General features: G+C 41.1%; 1 protein-coding gene across 1 annotated transcript in view; it reads right to left on the bottom strand.

Moving 5' to 3' along the window:
• Positions 1–5712: 5712 nt before the first annotated feature.
• SLC5A7 (solute carrier family 5 member 7) overlaps positions 5713–13681 on the bottom strand; it is a 16126-nt gene continuing 8157 nt past the window's right edge. The window contains exons 4-8 of the mRNA XM_007456818.1: positions 12371–12519; positions 11396–11539; positions 8116–8269; positions 7374–7591; positions 5713–6342 (exon numbers count right to left, since the gene is read on the bottom strand). Coding sequence (XP_007456880.1) covers positions 5713–6342; positions 7374–7591; positions 8116–8269; positions 11396–11539; positions 12371–12519 — 1295 coding nt within the window. The remainder of the gene's footprint in view (positions 6343–7373; positions 7592–8115; positions 8270–11395; positions 11540–12370; positions 12520–13681) is intronic.

Here is a 13681-nt window from a genome sequence, read left to right on the forward strand (position 1 = left end):
CTCTTTCCCACACTCACACCCAGGCGTATACATTTATGGCCTTTGAAGTTCAGCTTTGGGTGGTATTTGAAGATCAAAATTTGCTTTTTCAATCTATAATTTTTATTACCTTCTAAAGAATTGTTTGAATCATGATGCTTTTTAATGGAATGATCGGAAATAGAGCAACTAAAATTAAAGAATTTTAAAATGACTTTTCCAAACCTGCACGCCTCCCGCAGACTTTCTACTCCTTATTCTCAGTACAAAGTACTCTTGGGAGGTGGTATTGCCTGAAAGTCCCAGTATGAATAGAGGTCAGCTTTCCATAGACTTCGCCACTCCTAGTTCAGCCATATTCATACGCGACCACAATTTGGTGCATTCAGAGCAGCGCTAAAATTCTGTTAAATTAGGTCCTTGAAAAGCCCAATAGAGCAAATATGATCTCTAGCTCAATATACTTTAAAACATGACTCCCCTTTCTTCATCCCTAACTTAGAATCCATGCTTAGAACTAGTTGAATATGACAAGATTCAAAGTCAGAATGGTTTCCCAAGTAGCTAGATATGCTTTGTCACAATTTTCTCAGCTGGAGAGCTCTGTTTATGGTTCTATATCTTTGCATTTTTAAGGTGTGTTCTACCATGTAGTCTCTTATGTGTCCTGTAATTTCAGCCTAATGACAGGTAACTGTGAACCTCATTTGGGAAACTGAGGCCCCAGAGCTTCAGAGACTCAGCCTGATCGCACAGCTGTTGAGACCCTCAGTCTAAGGCAGAGCTGCTATCAAAGCCACGTGTGTCCTACTCTTTGGTCTCCCTCCTGTCTGCTGACCCCAAGTTATGCTGGTTATGGTCCCTACCCGGGTTTCCAAATTAGGATGTCATCAAAATTTAGAGATTTAAGAGACCTTAAAGATGATCTGAATCAGAAGCCTGAAAAGGACAAAACAGAGCCCGAGAGATTTCAGTAATTCTCCCAGCTACATCCATTTCAGGCCAGAAGCCGGGAGTTTGATTCCTGTGCTGTGGCTCACTTCAGCTGCATTCACAGCACTATTAAGGGGATATTTCCAATTACTCCTTTCATTACAACCCACTACTCTATCATTAGGCCTTTAGTCCTAACTAGCTTTTAACTGCTTCTAGATCAAAAATTACTAAACCAACACAGTATTTTGGCTTCAAAATACATAATGCAGTGCTTTCTTTAAACAGGCAACCATAGTTTTCCAGCTAAAAATCAACATAAACTTTCCATATACACGCTTTGACTTTAGGGAATATGAGTAATGTGAGATGACTGTTTTCACTCTTTTGGAGTTTTTCTTTAGACGATTGTATAAAAAAGGAAGAAATAATCATTTTTCATCACCCTGTAGCCCCCTGGATTTCTCTCACAATATCTGTCTAGAATGCTGACGGTCAAATTAAACTCTCTTAATACAGTGGTCAAAATGAAGACGGCAGATACAGCCTCCAGTATCATATTCTAAATTCTCTTTTCTAGCTCTTAATAATTTCCCCTATAGTACAGATTTGTGATAAAGCAAATATACATGCTCTCCGGAAATGTATCCGCATGGCAGACCAAACTGATGTTATCTCAGTTGGTTAAGTTTCCCGCCAAAACGATTTTTCTTTTCTTCATTCATTCTTTCGGTGACTCGAGGCCCCTACTCCCTGTGTATAAATCCGTAGGCACAAATGCCGATGACTAAGGTGTAAGGGGCAAAGGTTCTGAGAGTTTATATAATTATACCTTTGGAGCCTCCTGAGGGCGTTAGATAAGAGATAGGATGTACGTACTTGGAGCACAGAAAGAACCAGTTCATTGCCTAACGATTGGCTGCACATCCTAAATCAACAATTACCAGTTACTATGGTTTTTAAAAGGCAGATCTTCTTGATATTAACGGTATAGATATAATGTCTGTTGATTTCTTTGATTTAAAGAGAGACCTGGGTACAGTGATAGAACTTCTTTTCCAAGCAAAGTAATTCACATTTTTTGGAGCTATGATATCATATATTGCCCCAGGATGTATGTGAGGTGCAGCGTTTCCATTTAGCATTTTCATATGTTCCGGTAATGAGATGGTTTAGTTCAGTTCCGGTGCATTACTGTCTTGCAGCACCATTTATACTCCTTATAAGAGAGGGCCCCAAAAAGCCAAACCTAGACAATAATGTCCTGAATTGCACCAGCACAATTTAATACAGTACTGTTACATTTAAAACATTTACACAGACAGTTGCAAATCTACTTATTTTAAGCACAATTTATATAATACTTTGACAGACAAAAATATATGTTTAGAACTATTATATGTATCTGTCTGTTCAGTAGCAAACTTACGATAAATTATACATTATACCAGCGTAAACTTTCTTAAAGACTAAAAAGAAAAAGTCACATTTATGTTTAAAATACAGGTGCTACTCTTCATTATTTCCAAATAAAACAAGCTAACAGCCATTACATTAGATTCACTTATTTCAAGCTTACAGTCATTTGATAGTCACATCAACTTCACTACTTATAAGAGTAGCAGTGAAATTGGATGTTAACATGGAGTGTTTGAAAGTTTGTTCCTAACACTTCAGTCCGGCTACAAGCTGGATATTTTGAAAAGCATGTGTGAAAAGAAACACTAACATGACACAAGAAACATGTTACACTTATTGTAAAAGTATGAAAATAAAATATGTGTTTTAGGGGCTTCCCTGGTGGCGCAGTGGTTGGGAGTCCGCCTGCCGATGCAGGGGACACGGGTTCGCGCCCCGGTCCGGGAAGATCCCACGTGCCGCGGAGCGGCGGGGCCCGTGAGCCGTGGCCGCTGAGCCTGCGCGTCCGGAGCCTGTGCTCCGCAACGGGAGAGGCCACAGCAGTGAGAGGCCCGCGGACCGCCAAAAAAAAAAAAAAAAAAAAAAAAAAAAAAAAAAAAAAAAAAAAAAAAAAAAAAAAAAAAAAAGTGTTTTCTTCCAACGCTTTATCCACAGGTATTGCCTCCAAAGATTAATACACCCAGAGATGTTGCTGTTTTATTTTCATTGAGAACGGGTTTTTGAAAATTAGGCCCACTGAGGAAAGACAAAAGACTACAAAGCCGTGTGCATTACCCATGATGTCGAGACAGAGCAAATGATGAGCATAAAGCGTTGTCTACCGTGTTTCACAATTCTGTTCCTTCCTTAGAAACTGGGGGATTTGTTTGTAAATGATCCTAAGTAAAGACCCTACGACTGTTGTTTCATTCATTTTGATCCTCAACTTTTTTGTTTCCTTTTAAAAGAATCATCTTGCTAATATTTAGCCATTTACTGGTGTATTTTACCCTAACCTAGTTTTTTTGTTTGTTTGTTTGTTTTTGTATATCTAGTTTGAGAGCAGGAAAGAAAGTTAAATAAACACAGAACATTACTTATTAGCTTAAATTATTTGTTTTCTAGTTTTTAGTATCTTGGACAAGGTAAATGCTTTTCCCCCTTTGTCTTTCTACTATTACAAAATGAATGGAAGGGAAGAAATTTTCACTATTAGTATGAATTCTTTTTCACTGGATTTAAATATGGTCATTTGGACAACTGTTGCCCAACAAAATTGTAAAATATAATATCGGTAGAGACCATACTTCCGTTTCACTCTGCTACAACATGGGTGACGTGTTTCTATGGAAGCATGTGCCTAAAGGGGTTGAAACAAAAATTTATGATGATGGAGTGGGTGAAAATAATTATTCAGGTAGAGTGCTGGAAAGAGGCACATATGACGTATCACACTTGCCAGGAGCTGCAGTCCCCATCAATTAACTACCTTCACCTGTCAAAAATTTCCACCTTTGTAGTTTTAAAAAAATGTGTTTCCTGCCCCTGTTTCTTCTCTCAACCCATGTCCGAGAAACTTGGGACTCCCACTTACTGGTTCCAAAATTGTGCTCCTTTCCAGGCACTCCATTCTGAGCAAAGAGATGGGTACAAAAAAATTCCCTGTTCATTTAGGTTACAGACGATGTTTTATAAAGATTCTGAATGCAATGTCACATTTACCATCAAGCTTGGATAAAGCATTAAAAATATGGGAATGACAACATATAAAATTATTTAATTTCACATTTTAAAAATTACCCTGTAAATTTAATTCATGTTTAACAACAAAGGAGAGTATTATTTGATACTTTTGGACAATTGCAATAAAAAAAGGAATTCTAGCTTCCCAAACATAACTTTTATACTTAATGTCGAACACTGAATTTTCACTTTGTCTATGAATCACAAAAAAAAGAAATATGTTTTGGAAAAAGTGCTTTAGTTTGAATAATTCAGGCTGCCTTTCTTTAACTGGATCAGATGCTTAGATAATTTTTCTGCTGATCACCTCACTCTGCTTTTGTAGGTGCAGCTCCAGTTATTTCTATAATGTGACTGATGGGAAAGCATTTAAAATTCAAAAATGGATACAAACCATTACATGTAAATATACACATATTTTCTTAACTCCAGAAAAGGAGTAAAATAATATTTAATGACCAACCTCATGAAAGTTGTGTAGAAAAAAGCAAATGTTAAATTTAAGTCCTCCTTCCATTTAGGACTTAATTTCACTTTCTCCTTTTTCTTCTGCATTTTAAAATTCACGGTACACGATTCGCAGTGGTGATCCGTCCAGTACCTAAGACCGGTTTTTGCAAAAAAGGGCCACAGAGTAGCTCTCTTGACACTAAATCATCCTCATTAACTAACATTCAAAATCGAGTGGTTTCGTTTTTCTAATCTTACTACTATCAGGAGGTGTGGTTTGCCTCTCACTAAGCTTGAGATAGTGTGTAGCTATCTCACCTTACAAATGGCTCAATTTCACTTACAATACGAACACATAACAGGTCAACAGATTACTTCTTTTCTCATGAAGCGAAATTTTCTAAACTTCAGATGAACGTAAAAGTTCACTGTTGTTCCTGTCACTTTCTACTTAATGGCCTTCTTGATTTATTGCTGTAAGGTCGCCTAATAATCATGCCTTTCTCACCGTAGGTACTTTCCCCAATGCATATGGTAGTTGTATGGTAGTTTTAGACACACCCAGAGGAGCCAGGGATCCTCTGTCGGGATGGAATCTACTTTCCTATCATCTTGCATGTCAAGAAATGCCACTACACAATATTTGTGTGTGTGTCTGCTTTGCCTGCAGTCAGAGTAATACGTACCACTCAGCGAATGTTATAGTGAGAACATGAAGGAAGGAATTATTCATCACATCGGGGAATCAGCTGATTAATTCGCTGCGCCACTCACTGGAGCGATGGGGATTTATTCTCACAACTTCAGTGTGACAGTTAAACTAGACGACAGGGCATTCGCAAACAAGGTCGCGATCAAGGCTCCCCAGTCTCCTTGGCTTTCTCACATCTACTTCCATTTTCCATAATAAAGGTGAACACTCTTTTTGGCTCTCCATTCTTTGAGTGGGGCTTTATTCACGTTTGAATACTTAACAAAACTACTGAGAGTCGAAATCAAATGAGGATGAGATGTGTCCACGAGGGAGAGAGAGAGAGAAGCTGCTCCAGGGGTGCTTCCTCCTGGTTTGTCTCGGATGTGCAATTACACTATTATATGGAGTTTTGTCCTCCTGAACGTTATTTCTAAAATATATTTTGTATGCCGCAAACCACGCTTCCGGGGCTAGCCTGCTATAGAGCTCCGTCTAGGAAAGCAGTGAGGATGTGTTTATTGTAAATTGTCTTCAGTCCCAGACCCCTCTGGGCTGGAATCCACGTTGAGGAGGGCCTCCTGGTTGGTGAAAGTCGAGCTGAGAGTTATGCTCTGCCGAGGCTTCACAGGTGCAAGCTCATCTAGCTTAATATTTTCATTTCTGACCAGAATTGTCCTATCCATGTTTTCTTCACTGTGCCTTGCAACGACAGCATCAAATACATCTAATTTTGGTGGCAAGGTTCCACTTTCAAATAGGTATTTGGCTAAATAAGAGATGCAAATGTTGGATAAGAATGAGGTCACCATGGCAAGGGTCTTAAATGGGAATCTCTGGTTATATATGCCACTTTTATCAATGTAATAACCAGGGTAAAAGATCAAGGGCTGCAGGTTCAGGTACGGCTCCCCGCCGGTTACTCTCAGGAAAAGGCCAGAAATGTAACCTGCCACGGCCCCATACGTGTTGGTCCCCTTGATGAATAGCACGCAGAGCAGCTGCGGGAAGATGATGATGTACACGAGGTCGGAGCTGAGGTACCAGAGCCCGTACACCGTCTTCGTCAGCAAGGCCATGGTCATTGCGGAAGCTCCGAACACGAACACCGTGATGCGCATGACCCAGACGAGCTCCTTGTCGGAAGCCTGCAACAAATCGACATCGAGTCAGTTTTTCTCAGGACGTGCTGGCTCCTCTGGGGGGAGAATGAGATGCCTTCCTGTGTTTTAAAGCCGCTCTAAAGAATCCCCCTGGTTCAGAAGGCTCCGTCTATGGGTAAAACCAGCCGAAACCACAGCACGTGAAGCGAGCCGTCTAGGCAGCCTCCCTGGGCGACCTTGCGAGAGGCTTCAGTGACCCGTCTGCAGTAAGCAGAGCCCACTCGCTGAATGGCAGAGGGAGACGTGAGATGCGCGCTGGGTCCCTGTAGGGGAATGATAACGCAAGGGAGGATGTCTTTACTTTCCACGTTAAGGAATAGTTTTTCATGTGGCAGTGAGAGGTTGTGACCTATCTGTCTTCCTCTCTTCCTGGAGGGTAACCGCCTTAAAAAACAAGTGGGACCATTTTGTTAACTATGACCTAGAAAACCTAGAGAGAGAGGCAAGGCGGAGTCAAGGAAGTGGGGGGGCGGGGCTCTGGGCCCCTCCGTGAGCACGATCACGCTGCTCTGCGCCCCGGCCTTCAACGAGGAAAATCAAACTGAGAGGCTGTTTTCTGACAAAGGAGGACTTGGGGTTCAAGTGAAGAGCAGACAGGTGTGAGACCAACACCCAGGAAATAATTACTCATTATCTTCTGCCTCTGCCAGGGTTCCTGAATTTCTTATCGTACTTAGTTAAACTCAAAGTTTTTCTAAGTTATTTTAGGTTTCATCGCTCGTTCATTAGAAAGAGAAGACGTTTAAATTATTGCAATATGACTGTACCTCTTGGGAACTACCTGTAATTGATTAGTGCCCCTCAGTATTAGCGTGAATGACAACATGCATTAAAAACCTCATGTACAGCATAAATAAAGCGCTGAATCAAAGTAGGGTCAGATTTCCATGCAGACTATTAATAAGTATAGAGAAACACCTACACAGTAAGTGCAAGGATGAGAACAAGAGCAATAACGTTATGTTGAAAAAACTGTCCTTACTGCCGCAAAAAAAACGAGAAAAAACTGTTCTTACATTTTGTCTGAAGGAAAGCTGGTAGATGTTGCGAGCAAACATCGAACTTGCTGACAAGATGGAAGAATCTGCTGATGACATGACAGCAGCAGAAACGGCTCCAAGACCAAAGTAAGAAATGTACACAGGGCAGAGGTACTTCAGGACGATCGGCAAGATCATATCCGACTGTTGGTTGTCCTTGGGGTCGAGAGGCCCGTATCCGGTCTGGCTCCAGTCTGTGGATAGAAACAACAAACACAACAACCAAAGAGCCATCCATCCATCCATCCATCCATCCATCTGGGGTCATCCTATTTACTAGGTAGCTTTCAAAATAAAATCAGAACCTATAAACTAGTCTAATCAGTGGGAAATCTAATTAGTCTAACAGGGCATGTTAGTTTAATTAGGTGGGAAGTCCATGTACTGGTCCAGTGAAATTGTCTCATATATTCTAGCTTCTAATGCATTACAGTTAGTCTTATGCACAAGACCTGAACAGAATATGGTGGTGTGAAATATATATACATATATAATTAAATATATATTTAATATATATTTCTCATCTTCAATGTTACAATGGTGTCTGAAATATAAGACAATTTGTTGACATATTACAAAGGTAGATATATGAACAGATGAGAAACCATTAACTGTGTGGGGGTAAGAGGGAAAGTGGGGGAGGGAGGGCAGCTGAGTGGTAACTGGTGACTTGGATGAAGCCTGAGTGAGTCAATTAGTGAAGCTGCAGGAGATTTACCTGTTGATGCACCAATGGCTCCAATGAGTATGGCTGGCAGAGCCATCACCATGCACCCAAAAGCTGCCAGGAAGGACAGCACTTGAGCGTAGGTGGCTGAGGATGAAGACAGGACCCTCTGGAAGTAGGCTTGCCATGGAATTCCACCCAGCATCTGCGTGGGAACCACGGGGACTCAAAATGAATTGGAGGCAAATAGCATCTATTAGGTATTTTTAAAATGAGATATATTTTTTTAACAGTCACATTCAGAATAGTCACATGTATGGCTCTGAAGGGTAGAAAATGGTCCTACATGCCACTTGCCTACACTGCTGTCACTAAGTCATCGTCATAGGTTCAGTTGTGCAGAATTTCTCAAGTTCTTTTCTCTCATAATTATGTAGCACAATATCTTCTTTTGCTTAATTTACCTACTTTAAGCTGCATATTATATACAGCTACCCAGAAACCTTCAATTTGTTCTTATCTGGAAGTTTTAACAACCACAGAATTATCTCAAAAAATTAAGATTCTGAAACCATGAAGTTTCATTTGATTCAAAACACCCAGTGAATATTTCTGGATTCCAATCATGTGCCAGGCAGCGTAATGGCTGTCAGAGCCCAAAGATGAGTGAGAAATGGTTCCTGCTCTTGAGACCACTGTCTGCTGGGAGGGTCAATGCGTTATGGTGTTTTCTAGACTGGGGTGTGCAGAGGCTCAAGACAATATAGAGCATCAAGAAGATACTAGAATTTCTCTTTATATTCATTTCTACCTCATACCTAAATGTTATATTGTTGTTTTATTAAATGATTTACACAATGTGCTAGTACAGTACATATAAGCAGTTTATAATTCCTATCCCTACCTTGGGGGCGTGCTTAACATTCTTATTGAGGATATACAATAAAAAAGTTTGGAGACACTGAACTTGCATGTAATTTGTTGATGCTATCAAGAGGTACATATGGGAACAATAATGAGAAACAGTCAGTCATCTGGGGGTAACAGAGGGAGGGGAAAGGTGGGAGGAAGACAGAGGCATGGTAACCGTGGTAACCATACAGAAACAGCATCTGAGTCCCCTTAAGTATCAAGAGGGTGTCACTAGGTGGACATGGAGAGGGAGGAGAGAGTTCTTGGGAAAGAACCCAATATGAAAAAGAAAAAGAAAAAAACCAAGAGGCAGCCATTAGACCACCATGTGTTTGGTATGGGTAGAGGTCAGGTTGTGTGTGGGTGGTGAGAGAGGAGGCTGGAGAATCCTCTCACTGGCGTAGTAAATATTTATCACGTGAGTGAGTGAACTGAGGAGGGAACTTCCCACATCACAATGTATTGAAGTTGCTTCTTTGTCTGTCTCTCAAACTGGCTCCGAGTTCTGGGATATTGGTCTTGTTTATTATTGTCACATCTGTGCCAGTCACATACTGGCTCCAGAACAATTTCCTTCTCATAAAAGCCATACAAGCTCAAAAGCAAAACAAACAAACAAAACAAAACAAAGGCAAAAGAAGAAATTCTAAAATTCATAATCCCATGCCTCAAATCTATATGCTTCCCAAACTTTTCCTTTTTGTTTTGCAACCTGTAAATCAGTATATCATTGACATCTTCCATGTCGATGAATATTTCGGCAATAATTTCAATGACTATGTGAATTGATATATCATAATTTACATCCCTGTGTCTATGGACATTTAGGTCATCCAGGTTTGTAAGTCAGGTAAAATCTGGCCTCCACTGACAAACAGGAGCTCTGATGGAAAGGTAGAAATGGGCTTGGAGGAGTGGGATGTGGGTGGGCTGCCAGAGGGGAGACCCAGTGAGGGGCTGTCACAATAGGGCCAGGTGATCCAGGAGCTTGATCTAGTGCTGATATAGGGACGGGGGAAGTTTAGGGTGGGACGGGGAGATGCCTCTAGGGTACCATGAGCAGGACTTGACAGGTCATTTCCATGGCAACTGGAAGATCAGAGACCATTGGTGAAACGTTTCAAGGCTCGTCGCATCTACAGTTTATTCATTCAGTCAGTCATTCCGCATCTATTATTTCATTTCAATTTATCTTACAATTTGAAGGATGAGCATGACTTAGTCATACAATTTTTTGAGATGGGAGAAATTGTAGCAATCATTGGATATAATGCCTTATCTTGAAGATGAGTAAATCCGAGGACTAAAGTGTGGTGTAGGAGAGAGGACTCTGGGGTCTTGGTTCTCTGTTTCAGTCTGTCACTCAGACAATGGTGTGACCGATAATCGAAAAATTGCCTAGTTTCTCTAAGTCTCATCATCTCTCCCATATAACCATAAAATACACCAGCCATGAAGGTAAAATTACACATAAATATAATATTTAATTGCCTTCTCCATTCGATTCATAATTGTAAACCATGCCCGAAAAATTTCAGCCAAATGCATTTCTTAACAATCGTTGGGGAAAAAGCCCTCCTCCCCGCCACTGGAAACATTAGTTTACATGTTTTCCTGTCTTCTTACCAGTAAGTTCTTCACGGGGGCAGACACATCTACTTTCAGTGTTAAAATTTAACAAAATGCCACAGACACAAAATGAAATCACAAAATATTGTGAATCTTCTAAAAAGGGAACAAACATAAACAATTTCCCCTTAACTTGATAACAATTAATCTGTTGCTTACTTTGAAATCAAATACATTGTTTTTTTAAAAATACATAACCCCTCTAGCAAAATCACAAAATCACAAGATCTCTGAGGGAGGGGCTCTCTGGTACTCCTTCCCCCTCAGTCTGTGATCTGCCTTGATGTCTTCCATGCCCACCCCTCAAGGCCACCACCTTCACCCACAGGTTCTGCACATTCCCAGCTGCCTGACCTCCCAGCCTTCTTTCTTGGCATCTGTCCTGGGTGACACCTCCCTTCCCGACGTATCTCATGTACTTAAGGACTTATGACACCACAAATTTAATTAGAGACTGAATGAGTTACTTATTTCAGAAGAAGCTGGATTTTAATGCCTTAATCCAAGATACAAAATAGAAGTTTTCGATGGTGTGGCTCTCAGGCTGGGGGAGGTATCCGGCAGTAGGGCGTGGCGTTCAGCACAAGTGTGGACACGCCACACATAACCCCAGGGAAGCGATCGCTTTGCCACTTGTCAGTGCCCCCATGCTTCTTCCAGCAGGGAGTAGTCAACCCAGAAACGGACAGGAGCTTGCGTCTTAGTGTTACATATAAACACTAAAATCTTGGAAGTGCGTTTGACTTTAGGACAAGTGAGAGTGCGTTCCTCGGGTAAGAGCATCACTTACCAACAACAGAAAGCTATCGAGCCACGTGTAGACTTCAAAGGGCTCAATGGTCCCCAGCCAGGGCTTCTGGTACTTGGTGTGCACGGCCGTGAACCCGATGTCAGCCACCGCAGAATGTGACAGCGCGAAGGGAACGCTGATCCACTGCAACCAGAGCGCGGGAGAGCGTTAGGCTGTGTGACTGTCTGGGACATGCAAGATTTAGTTTATTAGTTTTTTCTCGTAGATGGCACAGCTCCGTGTTCCTCTTGTTCAGGGAAGGACCTGGAAGCATGTTCTCTGTGGGACACCGTGAAACACTGACTTAGGAGAGTTAGAGTAGCACCTAACTTCTGTGCTAATGATGCCATTTCACATTAACCACAGAGCAGCCACCAGAGACCTTTGGGAAGAAAACGCTGAATTTGAGAACTTGACATATGTATATATATAAACTTTTTGTGTTTTCTTAGAATTAGAAGAAGATATCCATTCCTTAAAGTGGCCGAGAAGATTCGATTGAAAATAATTTCTATGTCCCATGAGCAGTTTCATGGACTAACCAAAACTAATATAAGGAAGGGTTAAGAGACAAATACGGATTGGTGTCAAGGTTTAAATTTTAACTCTGAGGGAAGTTATTCAAGGAAGATCCCACGTGTGGTTCCATCAAATGGAGGCATGAAGGAGAGGGAGCCCTAGGCCTTACTTAAGACTTAATTGAGGGCACTTTTCTGTCAAACTCTCACAACGTGACTCGAGGTTTTTCATCCAATTGATCCACAGAGAAATGAAAAATTTCCAGTAGTATACGACTTACTGTGTATTACTCATGATGGGAAAATAGCATTTCTGTTCATTTTTGCTGAGTTAGTATAAAATACCACATTACCTTTCACAAAAGGAGAAAGGAAGGAAAGAAGGAAGAAAAGAAGGGAGAGAAAAAGAAAGGACGAAGGGGAGGAAGGAAGGAAGTCTGTGAACGGCCCCACTTACCAGTCCCACAAAAATGCAGAAGAGCTGAACGACATCTGTGTAGGCCACGGAGTAGAGCCCGCCCACCAGGGTGTACAGCGTGGCGATAAGGGCGGAGACAATGACGGACACGCGCACATCGGCGCTAATGATCACGCTGATAGTGGCTCCTGGAGGGATTGGATGAGAACGGCCCAGGTGAAGTCTCACATTCAGATTCTTCCATCTCAGTAAACTGAATATGCACATGCATATCTGCATTTATATACATATATATACATATGTTTAAAAATCTTCTTTCTTTCTGAAGTTAGGGCTTTGCTCACTTATTTATGTGGGGACACCTGAAATTCACGATTTGATTACAGATCCATGACATATACTACACTGAATACTACTATAAGATCCTGCAGTAATGCCACCAGCTACCTGAAACTCTGACTTTGTTGAGCATATGCAGTATATCTACTCACATCCATGAGAAAAATAAGCCTTTATGATAAGCATAACCACCCGTCTCCACATTTTACCATCAGCATTCATTTGCTCTTTTGCGTTAACTCTGACCTCAGCCAGCTTTTATTAGATGACACACGGTAAAAGGTACCAAGGTTTGAAATAAACTCGTAGGAGAAAATAATAAAATTGGTAACTTGTTCCTTCCAACTTTTTCAACTTTGTGAAAGACGACTTTTACTATATTTGTTTGCTGGAGAATTCCAGTCTTGTCTCTAGGACGCCAGTGCACCGAAGAGCCGCAGATTTTAGCATCATGTTTTAAAGTAATTTTCATCATCAGAATTGTAACCCTGCCTTAGAAGTCAGTCTATGCTCTTCTGACTTTCTGACTTTGTTTACTGTGTTTGTTGGTGTCTGTATTTCCAATAGAATGTTATGGTGTGGACAGCTGGACCGCTGCAGGTCTTGGACCGCCAGTTCGGAGCTCACTTGCTGCCCTACACACCCTTTCCCTGTTCTTTTCAAAAGCGGTATAGTTCAGATTTCGTATTATTAAACGCAGCAATGATATTCCTGCCACGTTAACATACATGCAACAAATCTGTGATTTCTTTGAACCATTACTTGCAGTCTTGCATTCTACTATCGCTTCTCAATGGCGCGCTAATAGCAGAGGCAGCCCACCCGAGATGAGAAATCCATTATCTAAAGAGCAGTATATTTTGATCTAAGATAACAATGCAAAATATTTTTCAAGAAATTCTTTCTTAGTGCTTTGGCTTTGGTATCAAAATTGAATTACTTTCTTGCATAAAAACCAGTTGAGGAAAGGAAATGCCTAGTAAGGAATTGGGAGAGGAGGACAAGGGAAAG

Source organism: Lipotes vexillifer, unplaced genomic scaffold, assembly GCF_000442215.2.
Source record: "Lipotes vexillifer unplaced genomic scaffold, Lipotes_vexillifer_v1.1 scaffold777, whole genome shotgun sequence".
In the NCBI taxonomy this organism is placed as follows: domain Eukaryota; kingdom Metazoa; phylum Chordata; class Mammalia; order Artiodactyla; family Lipotidae; genus Lipotes; species Lipotes vexillifer.